The sequence below is a fragment of the Rattus norvegicus genome, chromosome 16 (genome assembly GCF_021556685.1).
Source record: "Rattus norvegicus strain SHRSP/BbbUtx chromosome 16, alternate assembly SHRSP_T2T, whole genome shotgun sequence".
Classification (NCBI taxonomy): Eukaryota; Metazoa; Chordata; class Mammalia; order Rodentia; family Muridae; genus Rattus; species Rattus norvegicus.
In genome coordinates, this window is record NC_141549.1 from 56,703,367 (window position 1) to 56,722,514 (window position 19,148).

Consider the following 19,148-nt stretch of genomic DNA (forward strand, 5'->3'; position numbering starts at 1 on the left):
GTGGGTATGGCAATTGTTTGAATGAAATTCTTTTAATGCTGTTTTGTAAAAGCTCTGACCTAGGTGGCATTTGCAAGTTTGACTCTGGGTTTAATTGGCATGTAGATTGAGCTGTTCTCTAAGCATCTGCACTGAAAGTCCCACGGATACAGTACTGCTTAGAAAAAACCTGATATTGATTCATGGTTTTCAGACCTCTAGAAAAATCCAGATGATCTATCATCAAATTCACTAAACCATTCCCTAAGTGATTTCTAGGTTCTTGTGTTTACAGCTATAAGATAAATTCTAAAGCCCTGGTAGACCGTTCCCTCATCCCTGTCTTTGATCTGTCCTCCCAGTGGACAGAGCTACTCAAACTAGTTCTCCACTCTTAGTTATATCAAGGATGTGTCTTCTCATTCTAGAAGTGAACTGAGTTACACAGGTTGCCCTATGTCACATTTGATAACTATGATGGTCTCAGAGTTTTATCATAGGCTTTTAAAGTCATGTGCACATGATTTTAAGTTTAAGTAGGAAGACAGTAAGAGTCCCAGGTGTCCCGCGGCGGGGGCGGGGCTTGTAAATTGTGTGACACCATGGGCGGGGCCTGGCGATCCCTTTGGTATTTTTTTTTTTTTTTTGGTTTTTTTTTTAGGAGCTGGGGACCGAACCCAGGGCCTTGCGCTTCCTAGGTAAGCGCTCTACCATCCCTTTGGTATTTAATCTCGCCCACCAGCTCTTGTGTGCCCTGTTGCTGTCGTGCGGCTGCTGTGCCTGGACTCCACCATGGAGGAGCGCCATGGCAATTTCTCTCAGGTTCTGTTTAACAATGTGGAGAAGTTCTATATTCCTGGAGATGTCGTGTGCTGTTACACCCTCACTGAAAAGTTCGTCCCTTGTCCCAAAGACTGGATCGGCATCTTTAAAGTAGGGTGGGAGATGACCCAGGAGTATTACATCTTCATGTGGGCCCCCTTGCCCGATGACCTAAACACAGAATCAGGGACACAGCAGAAAATCCAATTCAAAGCTTACTATCTTCCCAAGGATGAAGAGCATTACCAGTTCTGCTATGTGGATGAAGATGGTTTGGTCCAAGGAATAAGAATCCCCTTCCAGTTCCGTCCAGACTCTGAGGAGGACATAATGATTGTTATCAATAAGGAAAAGATAGACAAGATGGAACAGCTCAGGGAGGAGCTTTACCAAGAAAACCAGAAGCTGAAAGACAAGTATGCTGACCTCCATGAGCAGCTCCAGAGGAAGCAGGTGGCGTTGGAGGCAACACAGAGGATGAATGAGAGCTTAGGACAGGAAGTGGAAGAGAAGGCCTCTTGGGAGGAACAGAAGGCCTCTTGGGAGGAACAGAAGGCCTCTTGGGAGGAACAGAAGGCCTCTTGGGAGGAACAGAAAGCATCTTGGGAGAGTGAGATACTCCACCTGGAAGAATACAACCAGAAGATAAGCTCGGAAAAGCAGAACATGGACATCAGAATAGAAGGGCTTCTGACCCAGCTGATCGATAAACAAAGAGAATTGTTGGAGTTTATCGTGAAAGATCAAGAAAAGACAAAGCAGTTGAAACAGCTCGAGAAAGAAAGCAACAGTCAGCTCTCCTCTAGCTTCACTGAACAGAAGCAGCACTGGAAAGAGCTTGAACAGACTGGAAATGCTGAAGGAGAAGGAAACTGCAGTATGGAAGAAAGAGCAGGAGCTAAAGGCTAGAGTTGTCGTTCTGCAACAACAGCTCAGCAACATCAAGGTTGACTGCGACTTCCTGCAGAAAGAGAGCGACTTCCTGCACAAAGAGAACAGGAGACTAAAAACAGAAATCTCTCTCCTGAAGAATAAGAACAAGGCACTGAAGAGCTCCCTGGACAACAAGGAGGACTCTTCAGATGAAGGAACTGCTAAACCCCAGGTCCCCTCATCTCAAGGAGCTGTTGAGCCTGAGGCCCCCTCAGCTCAGTTGCTGCTGCTGAGCCTGAGGCTCTCTCACCCCAAGTTGCTGCTGCTGAGCCTGAGGCCCCCTCACCCCAAGTTGCTGCTGCTGAGCCCGAGGCCCTCTCACCTCAGGCTGCTACTGAGCCCGAGGCCCCCTCAGCTCAGGCTGATGCTGAGCCTGAGGCCCCCTCAGCTCAGGCTGCTACTGAGCCCGAGACCCACTCACCTCAGGCTGCTGCTCCTGAGCCTGAGGCCCCTCAGCACAGGCTGCTCCTGAGTCTGAGGCCCCCTCACCTCAGGCTGCTGCTGAGCCCGAGATCCCCTCACCTCAGGTTGATTATGAGCCCGAGACCCCCTCACCCCAGGTTGCTCCTGAGCCCGAGGTCCCCTCAGCTCAAAGAGCTGGCAGCTCAAACCCCTTGCTGTGGGAATATGATGAAGACTCATATACTGGTAACTCAGGAGGATCCCCTTACATGAACGCAAGCTGGGAGCAGCTGGAGCCCAAAGATTTGTATTTTGATTTATCCATTCTGTATGAAGACCTACAGAGCAACACGGAGATGGGTCTCCTGGGACACGGGTCCTACACTGATCCCTGCCTGAGCACTCCAGCCTGCGCGTCTCTGTGCTGGGCCATATTCTGTGTAGAATATGGTTTCTACTGTAAATGATCCTATCAGAGAAGGCTGTCTAGCCAGAAATCATTAGAACCCCTAATCGTTAGAACCGCTGCCTATGAATGCCAGCAGCAAACCACTGAACTGAGAACGGGACCCCGGTTGAAGGAATCAGAGAAAGGACTGGAAGAGCTTGAAGGGGCTCGAGACCCCATATGAACAACAATGCCAAGCAACCAGAGCTTCCAGGGACTAAGCCACTACCCAAAGACTATACATGGACTTACCCTGGGCTCCAATCTCATAGGTAGCAATGAATAGCCTAGTAAGAGCACCAGTGGAAGGGGAAGCCCTTGGTCCTGCCAAGGCTGAACCTCCAGTGAACATGATTGTTGGGGGAAGGATGATAATTGGGGGAGGATGGAGAGGGGAAGCCCATATAGAAGGGGAGGAGGAGGGGTTAGGGGATGTTGGCCCTGAAACTGGGAAGGGGAATAAAAATCGAAATGTAAATAAGAAATACTCAAGTTAATAAAGATTAAAAAAAAAAAAAGACTAGGCACAAACTCTCATATTAGGATTGGGCAAGGCAACCCACTGGGAGGCAAAGAGTCCCAAAGACAAGCAAGAGAGTCAGAGACACCCCCATTCCTCCCACTGTCAGGAAACCCTCAAAAACACCAAGCTAACAATCACATATGCAGATGACCTGTCACAGATTCATGAAGGCTCTGTGATTGCTGCTTCAGTCCCCTTGAGTCCAGGAGCCTTTCTTGGGCTTGATTTTGTAGGTTGTGTTCTCCTAGTGTCTTTTGACTCCTGTGGTTCTTACAATTCTTCCTCAGTGGGAAGACTTTCAATTACTGTTTTTGTTTCATTACAAAACAAAAGTTTATTAAAGTTGATTATCTGATCTTGAAAAAACAAAACAAAACAAAAAACACCATTTACATCTTTCCTCTCTCATTTGGTTACTGTGGCCAAGGATTTCTTTAGTTGTATCTATACTTTTAAAAAGTAAAGCCTCTGTTTTGTTATTTCCATTAGATTAATTTCTGTCCAATCATAATGACTTCATTCCATCATTGAATCTAGACTTTAAATTTTTTGAGGGCATTAAAGTATCTGTTTGTTTGTTTGTTTGTTTGTTTGTTTGTTTGTTTGTTGTTGTTGGGTCTTTTTGGTTTAGGGCAGGTTTGGTTTTTGGGGGTTTTTTTTGTTTGTTTGTTTGGTTTTTGGAGATCTCTCTGGTTTCTTACTACATACAGGTAGAAGTAAAAATTTTCATATTAAGATTGTTTTCATTATATTCCATAAGGTTGGGATGTCTTATTATCCCATTTCTTTCTTGATGGCTCCAATGATCCTATTCACTGTTCAATAAAGGTCTTCTAGATGTACCTTGATAACAGCTTCACTCTTTTCCTGTAGAGATATTCACTTGCTTAGTAACGTCATTTACAGACCTCACTTCTTGGAAAAAAGGAACAAGAAAAAGTCAGAAATATGAGGAGGGATAACTAATAGTCAAGAAGTTAAGAAAGCGAAAGAAGCAGCATATATCACAAACATTATATGATATAAAGAGAGAGGAAGGGATAGAGAGAAACTAGGAAAATCATTTAAATATATAGTATATGCGTGTGTATATATTATATATAAATCTATGTATATATAAATACATTTTTAGTGGAGTGATAATTATAAAGGGGGAGACTATGCCCCAACTTACCCTACTTAAAAAAACCTCCAGTAATGAGAACAAATTTGTGAGCTGTTTGCCTAAATCACTGGCAATCACTAGAGGATATTGCTAATGCTGTTGGTTATGAGGTACAACTAATAGTAAGACACTATTGATGATGATACCACATATGTGTGGCATCAAATGTAGAGTAATCTACATAGTAAACTAGAGACTTCAAACTTCAGGCAAGCTTGCATATGTTTCTTTCAAGTGCCATATTTGCAACAAGAATAAAGATGACAATAACCTTACCCAGATGTAGAATAGATGTGCCAAGCTATAGTAATGAACTAACTATAAGATGTTCATGAATTTGAAAGTGAAACTTGTGGAAGGAATCTTCAGAGGCTCACCAAGCCCATTCTGATTGGATTCAAGTTAAACGTCATGAGATGGAACCCATACTTCTACTGCTTATGTTTAGACTCACTAAATCATATGGCCTAGGAGGATACATATACAACTATTACTCCACTTAATGAATATTACAATAAAATGAGTCCTAATGGTATATTGCTATACCCATAGACCACATGGTTACTCAGCTCTCATCAAAGAAGCTTCTTCAATCAACTGTGAATAACACAAGCCCACACAGTGTGATCAGTACACAGAAAGTGAGGGACCTTGGGTTGTTCAGCCATAAGTACAATGTCCTTATTAAAAACCTCCCGTCAATACTCAGAGAATATTGTGGAAAAAAAGTAAAGGTCCTATGACCCAGAGAAGATATGTGGTTAAGGAAACAGCATTTTCCTAGGGAAAAGAAAAATTGGTTTTCTTCAATACAGTGAAACTGTATTCTAACCCCACTCACTCATTTGTGAGCAGACATGATGATCACACATAATTGGCGAACACTAAATGGAATCCAGTTTTTCAGTGTCTTGCTGTTGTTGTTGCTGCTGCTGCTGCTGCTGCTGCTGCTGCTGCTGCTGCTGCTGCTGCTGCTGCTGGGGTTGTATTTCTTATTGTTTTGCTTTGTTTTAAGACAGAGAGAAAGCATAAAGTTGGGTGGCTTGAAATCAGGAGATGGATCTGCGATGAATTCCTGGATGGTAAGGAATGTATTAAAATATAAAGTACTAAATTCTCAAAGAAAATAAAACCCAGGAATGTTCAATGAAGCCCACTGGCAGGTCGTCGAATATCAGGACATTAGCAATATTAAATAGCACATAAACAAGTCAACATCATTTTCTAATCAACCTATAAAATGCACTGCTCCCAGATCGATGTTTTCTCAGTTATCAGTTACCCTACTGCCAAATAAATTCGCCCCTATTTTGGTACTCACAACTCCTCCTCCAAATTCGTCCCATATATTAGCTTGAATAACAGCTGTATGACATAGGCAATGTGTCTATATGTGCAGGTGCCCAATGTCTTGGTTACTAATAAAACTAATGATTTCTTAAGAATATACTTTAAAAGAAGTAGAATTATTTTCCATAATTTGAAGTGCTTTGAGTATTATAGCCAATAGTAAATAAAATGGAACAATGATAATAAAATGAAAAACAGGGGTTGGGGATTTAGCTCAGTGGTAGAGCGCTTGCCTAGCAAGCGCAAGGCCCTGGGTTCGGTCCCCAGCTCCGAAAAAAAGAACCAAAAAAACAAACAAACAAATAAAATGAAAAACAGAGGATTCTTATGGTTTTACAGTATATGAGGAAATATGTAAGTTTGGACATGAGATTTTTTTTTCATACCAGAGACATTGGTGCGTAGCATATGTGGAGAAAGAAGTTAGACTTACTGACGTCAAAGATAAAAACAAATAAATTTGGTTGGTGTGGTAGAAGAGCCATTGGGAAGAACCGCATCAGTTGCCAGGTTCTGAGAAGGGAGATGCTTCCGTTGCTAGGCACATGAATCTAGAACTTACTTCATGTGAGACAAGTGAAGGATTTATATTGTCTTTGGCATTCTCCACAACAAGCTTTGTTCCTGAGATGGGATGTAAAAAGGTTTTGTGAGCAAGACAATAACAGGAGAAAACATGGGCATCACTTCCTCTTATGGTAAGCTTTTAGAATATTCAGTAGAGAATAGAAGCACAAATAGTCAGTGAACACATACACACCTCAATATCTTGCATATTGTTCATGTTTGGGAATGGCATTTATTTTCTTTAGATATTTCCACTCTCTTTTATTTTGTTATGGTGACTTTAAGTTTTTAGCTTGATTCACTACCCCTAAATTATTAGAGATTTTGAGGGGTAAATGACAAGCCATAAATACATTTGATGCAGTTGTGGGCAGAATGAGTAATATCTGATATCTGACAGCCAACATGAAATCTAGGTTATAATGGTTGTACCAAATTATAGATGAAAAACATGTATCTCTTTTCTAGAGTTGTGTACAGTAATGAATGAATGAGCTTGTTCAATAATTTTTAAGTTTTGTTTATAACCTATCTTTTACTATAGTTTTAGTCATTAATTTTGACTAAATTAATAGAATGCCAACAATGCTGCAATGTTAATGAATAATTCTTCACTTTATACCAGAAATATATTTACTATAATATTATCAAATCTAAAGCAATTTATTTTTGACTAATCATCAGTATGTCAGTATTTTAATCAGAGTTCATTATACTGACATTAAATGTCTTTTTACTATGTTTTTTCTTATATAGACTTTTATCATTGTACATGTTAGTGCATCTTGTAACTTAAATATTTTTTCAAAATAGTAATACACTAACGATACTAGATGAGAGAGAGAAAGAGAGAGAGAGCACATTTGGTAAAATGAATGATTCAAAAGCATACAAACATGAGAAGGAAACTCCAAAATGTGTGTAAAATATTTTGTTGGTTGCCAGCATTTGAAATGCCAGCCATGAGAAGGCAGACATATGCAGATGTCTAAGGCTTGTTGGAGAGCTATTCTCCCTCTTTAGAGAGTACCATGTCAGTAATCACCTATGTGCTGAGATGACCTAGGAATGAGATCCAAAACTTATCGTAGGCTTTCCTAAACACAGGCAGATACATGTACGCAAATAAATATATACAGAGACACATATACATATATATATATATACAATCTTATATAAGTACAAAAATACAACAAATAAATGAAATATTAAACTTTGGTAGTAATTGCATAAATAAGATGTATAACATTTGAAGAATCACCGGTCAGGAAGAACTATGACCTACACCCATATATCAACCTGCACACAGGGTTCGGGCAAATACTATAAAACACACAGACAGCAATATTAAAGCAAACATGGGATAAAATAAAAAGGAGAATAATTTTCTGCCTAAGAGAAGTTTCTGACCACCACAGCAATGACAAGACTAACACAAAAAGAATTAGTCAAACGCTTTCAGTAAGCAGGACAGTAATTGAAGGTTACAATTAAATGATTACGTATATGAAGGCAATAACATTCTTTTCAGCTAAGGAAACCTACAGTTGCCGCTGAGGAATGGTGGAAATTAAAACATTCTGAAACTGAGGAAAAAAGGACAATTTATTAAAAATGTTGTTCTGTTATTAAGAACTAAAAGTGTTTTGTCATTAAATTTCTTTTTCTATGTTTTTTCTTATATAGACTTTTATCATTCACATGTTGGTGTATCTTGTAACAATTATTTTTTAAAAGAGTAATACACTAAAAATACCAGATGAGAGAGAGAGAGAGAGAGAGAGAGAGAGAGAGAGATTTACAGAGGTGTATACTACAACATTAAAGGAAAAATAGAAGCATATTGTTGAAACATCTTAGAACAAAGACTAATTGATTTCAACCCATTCTCTGCAGATACGCCATCTAACTTAACTTGACTGTGATTTACCAGTTGCTGTGTCTACGATTATTTACCTGTTTCTTGTAGTCCTGCTGCTCTTATGACTCAACTCTGTCAGAAGACACACTGTGAAAGGCCAATACTGCCAGCAACCAGACAAAGTGAAGAGTAGGACAGCAAGGATTTCTCAGCTCCTTCTTTGTCTCTAATAGGACATGGTGACTGCAGGTGAGACCCTGGTCCATAATTGGAACATATTGCTTAAGTTCTGCCTGTGGAAGATATTCTTCTTCTCTGCATGGTCACCAACTGAACATGCTAAGTACAATAACCTTCCAGAAGTAGTGATACCCTTGAGGGTCACCGTCACTAACAGAAATAATATTTCCCCAGGTTGGCTGTCCTATAGCCTGAACATTGAGGGGCAGAGACACATAATCACTATGAAACCCAAAAAAAATTTGATATCCAGAAACTTCATACTATTCACTTACACTCAGCAAGGTGATCTCCTTGAAGAACAGCCTTTTGTGCAGAATGACTGCTACTATCATGGTTATGTGGATGAAGACCGAGAATCCTTTGCCATTATTAACACCTGTTTCGGGAGTTTGCAAGGCATACTAGAGATAAATGGCACAACTTATGAGATCATGCCCAAGAGCTCAACTTCAACATTTGAACATCTGGCTTACAGAATGGACAGTGGGGCATCCGAATCATTTCCCATGAGGTGTGGGTTATCAGAAGAGGACATAGCACGGCAAATAAAGCTCCAAGAAAGCAATGACTCCATTCTTTTGCAAATCCCATATGAGAATTGGTGGACCCACCACAGGTTTATCGAATATTTTGCTGTGATAGACCATAAACGATATGTTCATAGAAATAATAATACCACAACTTGTATTCAAGATATGCTGCAAATGGTCAATGGATTAAATGGTTATTACCATCAAATAGATACTGATGTAGTTTTAACCACGCTTGAAGTGTGGAATAAAAAAAACCATGTCAATGTAGAACAAACCTTACATAATGTTCTACAAGATTTCTGCAATTGGAAGGTAAACATGATTGGCAGTCATGTGAGATACGATATCATACACCTTTTTGTCAGACATGACTATGATATGTATTTAGGGCTAGCTAATGTGGCTACCGTTTGCACACCTGATAATTGTGCAGTTAACAGTTTCATTTCCAGTGTAATGTCAGACATGGCATTCATTGTAGCACATGAGATGGGTCATAATTTGGGCATGAAACATGATGTAAATGGGTGTACTTGTGGGTTAGAAGACTGCATAATGGCCCCATATAAATCTAATTCCCCCAAATTCAGCAACTGTAGTCACGAAGAAATGTATTCAGTTGTTACCCAAAGAAAATGCTTATATAATACTCCAGAGGCACTAGTAACAAACCTGACCATGTGTGGAAATAAATTGGTTGAGAAAGGAGAGCAGTGTGATTGTGGGAACTTGGAATCCTGTCTGAAAGATCCATGCTGTAGCAAGGACTGTGTTCTCAAACCTGGTGCACAATGTGCTTTTGGGCTTTGTTGCAAAAATTGCCAGTTCCTTCAAACAGGCACTGTGTGTAGAAAAGAGAAAAATGAATGTGATCTTCCGGAGTGGTGCAATGGAACTTCACCTGAGTGTCCAAGAGATGTGTATAAAGAGGACGGAAACCCTTGCAGTGGTGATGGCTATTGTTATAAAATGGCATGTCATCAACATGATGAACAGTGTCGAAAGATTTTTGGCAATGGAAGTAGAAGTGCCGGTGAAATTTGCTACACGGAAATGAACAAACGGGGTGACCGTTTTGGTAACTGTGGTAATGATAGTTCTAAATACAGAAGATGCAAACGCGCTGATGTTTTCTGTGGGCGAATTCAGTGTGAGAATGTGACAGAACTTCCCCAGAGGAAAAACCACGAAACAGTGCATTACACTCACTTCAATAATGTCACCTGCTGGACTATGGACTATCATTTTGGGATAACCATAGATGACTTTGGAGCAGTGAGCGATGGTGCAGTTTGTGCTCCAAATCATTTATGTGTTGACAGAAAGTGTGTCAGCAAGTCTGTTCTGATAAGTAACTGTTCACCACAATTATGCAATATGCAAGGTGTCTGCAACAATAAACACCACTGTCATTGTGACGTCACATGGGAACCACCAGACTGTCGACTACGTGGCTATGGAGGTAGTATAGACAGTGGACCACCTCCAGTGATCCATTCACATTCTAGTTGGGGTTTATTCTTTGTCGCGTTTTTAATTATTTTATCAGTTGTCCTAATTTCTTTAATTGGCGTAATTAAGAGGAAAGAATGAATTAGTCCCTAAAATAAGCTGTGTAGAACCCAGCATCCAGTGATAAAAATGCATCTGAGAAACCAAACCTCGGGTCTGCTGACTTGCACATCCTGTAGAAGATGCCACAGTTAAAAAGAAAACACAAATGAATTAATAATAAAAAAATTTAGTACAATACATTCTTCAGTTATTAATGTATTGACTTTTTAACATAGCGATTTCTCTCTTTCTCTCTCCTCATGTGTGTGTGTGTGTGTGTGTGTGTGTGTCTGTGTGTCTGTGTGTGTGTCTGTGTGTCTGTGTGTCTGTGTGTCTGTGTGTGTGAAATCCCAGGCCAAAGTTCTATAGACCTCACTGATTACATATCAAAAGTATCACCACCAAGTAAATGGAAATCCAACTTCATCCACATTTTTCTTTATTTGTAAGCAGTGTGTTGCCTAATTTTTAAAGGAATTATCTGCTTCCATACGTCTAAGCCATGGGCCTCTGTTTGTATTTCTTTGTATTTGATTTCTCTAGGCTCTAATAGCCCATTCCCCTTTTCATTCTGCTTTGTCACCTAGAGAGAAGCACCCTCCAAATCCTATTTCCTGGGGACAATTTATGTGAACTAGAATCTGCCCTAGGAGAGCCAGAGTGTGGAGTGGAAACTTGAGAGAATGGTCTGAGGTTCCTGTCATGGTTGCTGTAGTCTCAGCTCTGACCTCCACGGTATCAGAACTTCTCACCCCGCAGGTGGTTTTTCCACAATTTTCAAAACTGCCCAGCACAACTGGACTCCTTTGTTACTGTTGCTGCAATAAGACACCAGGAGAAAAGCAAGTGGAGAGGCAAAGGGGATACTTGCTTTCTACTTCCTCATCACTGACTATCCTTAAAGGCAGGAGAGGAACATAAACAGAGCTAATATAGAGCCCTTGGATGGGCTGACCCTACTGGTTTGCTTTTCCTGCTTTCTCAGAGAATTAAGTATAAAAAGTCTAGAAGTAGCATTACCCAAAACATCTACCCTCTCCCTCCATACACCACTAAATGACAGATGTTCTATAGGATTGTCTACAGGTCAACCTTATGAGGGCATTTTTTCATTAGAGCTTTTTACACTCTGATGTATAGAAGAGAGTGAAGAATCCCAGCTCAAAGGACCAGTAAGTATCCTCAACAAAATCATAGAGGAAAACTTCCCTAACCTAAAGAAAGAGATGCCCATAAACATACAAGAAGCCTACAGAATTCCAAATATATTGGACCAGAAAAGAAACTCCTCCTGTCACAAAATAGTCAAAACCGCAAATGCACAAAACAAAGAAAGAATATTAAAAGCAATAAGGGAAAAAGGTCAAGTAACATATAAAGGCAGAACTATCAGAATTACACCAGACTTCTCACCAGAGATTATGAAAGTCAGAAGATCCTGGACAGATGTCATACAGACCCTAAGAGAACACAAAAGCCAGCCCAGGTTACTGTAGCCAGTAAAACTCTCAATTAAAATAGATGGAGAAACCAAGATATTCCATGACAAAACCAAATTTACACAATATCTTTCTACAAATCCAGCCCTACAAAGGATAATATAGGGTAAAGCCCAACATAAGGAGGCAAGCTACACCCTAGAAGAAGCAAGAAACTAATCATCTTGGCAACAAAACAAAGAGAAGAAGAGCACACAACATAATCTCAAATCCAGATACGAATATAACAGGAAGCAATAATCACTATTCCTTAATATCTCTCAACATCAATGGTCTCAACTCCCCAATAAAAAGACATAGATTAACAAACTGAATACGCAATGAGGACCCTGCATTCTGCTGCCTACAGGAGACATACGTCAGAGACAAAGAGAGACACTACCTGAGAGTGAAAGGCTGGAAAACAACTTTCCAAGCAAATGGTCAGAAGAACCAAGCTGGAGTAGCCACTCTAATATCAAATAAGATCGATTTTCAACTAAAAGTCATCAAAAAAGATAAGGAAGGACACTTCATACTCATCAAAGGAAAAGTCCACCAAGATGAACTCTCAATCCTAAATATCTATGCTCCAAATACAAGGGCACCTACATACGTAAAAGAAACCTTACTAAAGCTCAAAACACACATTGCACCTCACACAATAATAGTAGGAGATTTCAACACCCCATTCTCATCAATGGACAGATGACAGAAACAGAAATTAAACAGACACAGAGACAGACTAAGACATGAACCAAATAGACTTAACAGATATTTATAGAACATTCTATCCTAAAACAAAAGGATATACCTTCTTCTCACCACCTCATGGTACTTTCTCCAAAATTGACCATATAATCGGTCATAAAACAGGCCTCAACAGATACAGAAAGATAGAAATAATCTCAGGTGTCCTATCAGACCACCACGGGCTACAGCTGGTCTTCAACAACAAGAAGGGATGAAGGCCCATATATACATGGAAGTTGAACAGTGCTCTACTCAGTAATAACGTGGTCAAGGAAGAAATAAAGAAAGAAATTAAAGACTTCTTAGAATTTAATGAAAATGAAGGTACAACATACCCAACTTATAGGACACAATTAAAGCTGTGCTAAGAGGAAAACTCATAGCTCTGAGTGTCTGCAGAAAGAAACAGGAGACAGCAAATACCAGCAGCTTGACAGCACACCTAAAAGCTCTAAAACAAAAAGAAGCAAATACACCCAAGAGGAGTAGAAGGCAGGAAATAATCAAACTCAGAGCTGAAATCAACCAAGTAGAAACAAAAAGGACTATAGAAGGAATCAACAGAACCAAAAGTTGGTTCTTTGAGAAAATCAACAAGATAGATAAACCCTTAGCCAGACTAACGAGAGGACCCAGAGAGTGCGTCCAAATTAACAAAATCAGAAATGAAAAGGGAGACATAACTACAGATTCAGAGGAAATTCAAAAAATCATCAGATCCTACTACAAAAGCCTATATTCAACAAAACTTGAAAATCTGCAGGAAATGGACAATTTCCTAGACAGATACCAGGTACCGAAGTTAAATCAGGAACAGATAAACCAGTTAAACAACCCCATAACTCCTAAGGAAGTAGAAGCAGTCATTAAAGGTCTCCCAACCAAAAAGAGCCCAGGTCCAGACGGGTTCAGTGCAGAATTCTATCAGACCTTCATAGAAGACCTCATACCAATACTATCCAAACTATTCCACAAAATTGAAACAGATGGAGTGCTACCAAATTCCTTCTATGAAGCCACAATTACTCTCATACTGAAACTACACAAAGACCCAACAAAGAGAGAGAACTTCAGACCAATTTCCCTTATGAATATCGATGCAAAAATACTCAATAAAATTCTTGCAAACTGAATCCAAGAGCACACCAAAACAATCAACCATCACGATCAAGTAGGCTTCATTCCAGGGATGCAGGGATGGTTTAATATATGGAAAACCATCAACGTAATCCACTTTATAAACAAACTGAAAGATAAAAACCATATGATCATTTCATTAGATGCTGACAAAGCATTTGACAAAATTCAACACCCCTTCATGAAAAAAGTCCTGGAAACACTAGGAATTCATGACCATACCTAAACATAATAAAAGCCATATACAGCAAACCAGTAGGTAATATTAAACTAAATGGAGAGAAACTTGAAACAATCCCGCTAAAATCAGGGACTAGACAAGGCTGCCCACTCTCTCCCTACTTATCAATGTAGTTCTTGAAGTTGTAGCCAGAGCAATCACACAACAAAAGATCAAAGGGATACAGATTGGAAAAGAAGAAGTCAAAATATCACTATGTGTGGATGATATGATAGTATATTTAAGTGATCCAAAAAGTTCCACCAAAGAATTACTAAACCTGATAAAGACCTTCAGCAAAGTGGCTACACAAAAGAGAAACAAGCCAATAAAGAAATTAGGGAAATCACACCCTTCATAATAGTCCCAAATAATACAAAATACCTCGGTGTGACTTTAACCAAGCAAGTGAACAATCTGTATGATAAGAACTTCAAGCCTCTGAAGAAAGAAATTGAAGAAGACCTCAGAAGATGGAAAGATCTCCCATGCTCATGGATTGGTAAGATTAATATAGTAAAAATGGCCATTTTACCAAAAGATATCTACAGATTCAATGCAATCCCCATCAAAATACCAATCCAATTCTTCAGAGAGTTAGACAGAACAATTCGCAAATTCATCTTGAATAACAAAAAACCCAGGATAGCTCAAATTATCCTCAACAATAAAAGGCCTTCAGGGGGAATCACTATCCCTGAACTCAAGCAGTATTACAGAGCAATTGTGATAAAAACTGCATGGTATTGGTACAGAGACAGACAACTAGAACAGTGGAATAGAATTGAAGACCCAGAAATGAACCCACAGACCTATGGTCACTTGATTTTTGACAAAGGAGCCAAAACCATCCAATGCAAAAAAAGATAGCAATTTCAGCAAATGGTGCTGGGTCAACTGGAGGTCAGCATGTAGAAGAATGCAGATCGATCCATGCTTATCACCCTGTACAAAGCTTAAGTCCAAGTGGATCAAGGACCTCCACATCAAACCAGACACACTCAAACTAATAGAAGAAAAACTAGGGAAGCATCTGGAACACATGGGCACTGGAAAAAATTTCCTGAACAAAACACCAATGGCTTATGCTCTAAGATCAAGAATCGACAAATGGGATCTCATAAAACTGCAAAGTTCTGTAAGGCAAAGGACACTGTGGTTAGGACAAAACGGCAACCAACATATTGGAAAAAGATCTTTTCCAATCCTACAATTGATACAGGGTTTATATCCAAAATATACAAAGAACTCAAGAAGTTAGACTGCAGGGAGACAAATAACCCTATTAAAAAGTGGGGTTCAGAGCTTAACAAAGAATTCACAGATGAGGAAATCTGAATGGCTGAGAAAGACCTGAAGAAATGTTCAACATATTTAGTCATAAGGGAAATGCAAATCAAAACAACCCTGAGATTTCACCTCACACCAGTGAGAATGGCTAAGATCCAAAATTCAGGTGACAGCAAATGCTGGCCAGGTTGTTGAGAAAGAGGACCACTCCTCCATTGTTGGTGGGATTGCAGACTGGTAAAACCATTCTGGAAATCAGTCTGGAGTTTCCTCAGAAAATTGGACATTGAACTACCTGAGGATCCAGCTATACCTCTCTTGGGCATATAACCAAAAGATGCCCCAACATATAAAAAAGTCACGTGCTCCACTATGTTCATAGCAGCCTTATTTATAATAGCCAGAAGCTGGAAAGAACCCAGATGCCCTTCAACAGAGGAATGGATACAGAAAATGTGGTACATCTATACAATGGAATATTACTCAGCTATCAAAAACAATGACTTTATGAAATTCATAGGCAAATGGATGGAACTGGAAAATATCATCCTGAGTGAGCTAACCCAATCACAGAAAAACACACATGGTATGCACTCATTGATAAGTGGCTATTAGCTCAAATGCTCGAATTTCCCTAGATGTACAGAACACATGAAACTCAAGAAGGATGACCAAAATGCGAATGCTTCACTCCTTCTTTAAAAGGGGAAGAAGAATACCCTTCGGAGGGAATAGGGAGGCAAACTTTAGAACAGAGGTAGAAGGAACACCCATTCAGAGCCTGCCCCACATGTGGCCCATACATATGCAGCCACCAAAGTAGATAAGATGAATGAAGCAAAGAAGTGCAGGCTGACAGGAACCGGATATAGATCTCTCCTGAGAGACACAGTCAGAATACAGCAAATACATAGGCGAATGCCATCATTAAACCACTAAACTGAGAACGGGACCCCTGTTGAGGGAATCTTAGAAAAGACTAAAAGAGCTTGAAGGGGCTTGAGACCCCATATGAACAACAATGCCAACCAACCAGAGCTTCCAGGGACTAAGCCACTACCCAAAGAATATACATGGACTGACCCTGGACTCTGACCTCATAGGTAGCAGTGAATAGCCTAGTAAGAGCATCAGTGGAAGGGGAAGCCCTTGGTCCTGCCAAGACTGAACCCCCAGTGAATGTGATTGTTGGGGGGAGGGCGGTAATGGGGGGAGAATGGGGAGGAGAACACCCACTTAGAAAGGGAGTGGGAGGGGTTAGGGGGATGTTGGCCAGGAAACCAGGAAAGGGAATAACAATCGAAATAAGAAATACCCAAGGGAATAACACTTGAAATGTATATAAAAAATACTCAAGTTAATAAAAAAAATAATAAAAAAAAACTAGAAAAGGGACCATAAAAGACAAAGTCTGGATGGTTTACATGACATTTACAGAGAAAGGGAACTACTTGAGGGCTGTTGGTTAGCAGGAGAGTGAAGAAGCCTGGGAGAGGTGAGTTGAAAAGGCTTATTAATAAATACAAAATATGTAAAAAAGTCAAAAAAAAGAAATACCCAAGTTAATAATAATGAAAAAAAAAGAATAGCTAAGGAATACTATAATGTTTCTTATGGAATCTGTACTAATTTACATCCCTATTATTGATCCCCCATTCTCCATCCTTTAACATTTTTAAAATTCATTATTTAATAATTTCCTTAATATTATATATATAATATTGCCCCCCCATTGCCTTGTTTTATACCACTTCCTCTTCTACTGAAAGCCATATCTTGTCAGTAAGTCGCTTCACCTCATAATTTTATGATATTTTAAGACACACAGAGTTTCCTCAGAGTTACTTTTATGAACAAATTTCACTGGGTAAACCACTGAAGAAAATGACTCACACAGCAACCATTAACTGATTATAACTCTTTCAGAGGACATGGAGTCTTCTAAAGCTCTCCTCTATCCATGATGAAATATTGATGTTCCCAGTTTCATGTACATATCAACAACTGCTGTATGTCCATGAGTACCATGGTCAGGTCATGTTCTTCTCAACCATCATCCCCATCCTCCATCATTCCATCTCTTCCTGCTCCTCTGAAGCAGTATTCCATGAGGCTTGAAGTGATTAGACGTTTACATGTATCATTTGGGTATGGGGAGTTAACGCTTATGTTCTGCACTATAAAGACTAATTTGTCTGTGCATTAACTACCATCTACTGTGTGCATTTGGGGGATGGAGAGGGATGGAGTTAGGATGGGTTTTCTGACCACAACTCACCACAGCACTAATCTAAAGTTTGAAGCAAAAATATTTAGAATGCAATTATAAAACATGTTCATTTAGGAAAACAACAGAAGGAGCTGCCCTCTTAGGGTCTACCCCAGTCATGGGCTGTTGATCAGGTTTATGGTATAAAGCAAGAATGCCTTACTGCGGAACTGGTCTCCAATTCAATCAAAAAGCAATATATTTCCCCATAACAATTAAGCTACTATTGCTCCAGTGGGTATATTATACCTGGCAGACCAGTGTTGTAGAATGCAGGACCCACAGCTGGGGAAGAACATTGATAGCATTTTATTTCCATCAGCCTGCATAGCACTTTCTGGCACTGTGAAAACTTTCCAACAAGGTGAAATTCTAGAGCAGGTCTGGTGTAGTTTCTTTATTACTGTAAGCATAGTATGTTGTGTTTAGCAATAGGGTATTACCATCTTGATCTAGTGTCGATCTAAGAATGATCCCAATATCCTATATTATTTGTCATGAAGCCCTCTATGAGCAAAAATGTATAGATAAATATTAAACACCTGGCATTGGGATTTTCATTTAGTAACATGACTTCTGTCAGAAACATTATTCTCTCATGCATGATACCTCTATTCAAACATCTTTATTACATATTTTAATTAATATACAGTATAAATTTCTATATGATGTTTTCATATACCTTAGTTTTAGTTAAGCTTCTATCCCTCTCTTTCCCCCTTTCATGGCATTGCCTCATTTTTAAATCCAGCAACCTTTCTTATATGTTCCATATTATACAATATACCTCCCCAAATACATCCCTTATAGCCTCTTTTTGTTTACCTATTCATTGCTATTTTCTTTTTTTCAGTTTTTTTTTTATTTATTTGATACTTAATAATAATTCTTTGGTTTCCGGGCAAACATCCCCCTCCCCCCTCCCCTTCTTATGGGTGTTCCCCTCCCAACCCTCCCCACATTACCGTCCTCCCCCAACAGTCTAGTTCACTGGGGGTTCAGTCTTAGCAGGACCCAGGGCTTCCCCTTCCACTGGTGCTCTTACTAGGATATTCATTGCTACCTATGAGGTCAGAGTCCAGGGTCAGTCCATGTATAGTCTTTAGGTAGTGGCTTAGTCCCTGGAAGCTCTGGTTGCTTGGCATTGTTGTACATATGGGGTCTCGAGCCCCTTCAAGCTCTTCCAGTTCTTTCTCTGATTCCTTCAACGGGGTCCTATTCTCAGTTCAGTGATTTGCTGCTGGCATTCGCCTCTGTATTTGCTGTATTCTGGCTGTGTCTCTCAGGAGCGATCTACATCCGGCTCCTGTCGGTCTGCACTTCTTTGCTTCATCCATCTTGTCTAATTGGGTGGCTGTATATGTATGGGCCACATGTGGGGCAGGCTCTGAATGGGAGTTCCTTCAGTCTCTGTTTTAATCTTTGCCTCTCTCTTCCCTGCCAAGGGTATTCTTTTTCCCCTTTTAGAGAAGGAGTGAAGCATTCACATTTTGATCATCTGTCTTGAGTTTCATTTGTTCTAGGCATCTAGGGTAATTCAAGCATTTGGGCTAATAGCCAATTATCAGTGAGTGCATACCATGTATGTCTTTCTGTGATTGGGTTAGCTCACTCAGGATGA

At 39.8% G+C, this 19,148-nt stretch overlaps 2 protein-coding genes and 1 pseudogene across 1 annotated transcript; all 3 read left to right on the forward strand.

Moving 5' to 3' along the window:
* The window catches only part of Erich1 (glutamate-rich 1), a gene marked incomplete at its 5' end in the record, with an annotated part of 52,793,804 nt that overhangs the window by 25,832,807 nt on the left and 26,941,849 nt on the right, over positions 1-19,148 (forward strand).
* Calcoco2-ps1 (calcium binding and coiled-coil domain 2, pseudogene 1) lies at positions 772-2,206 on the forward strand (annotated as a pseudogene).
* Adam26a (a disintegrin and metallopeptidase domain 26A) lies at positions 6,236-10,419 on the forward strand. Its single transcript, NM_001169119.1, has 2 exons — positions 6,236-6,320; positions 8,086-10,419. Exon 2 carries the CDS (start codon positions 8,287-8,289, stop codon positions 10,417-10,419), a length of 2,133 nt encoding a protein of 710 aa, NP_001162590.1. The 5' UTR covers positions 6,236-6,320; positions 8,086-8,286.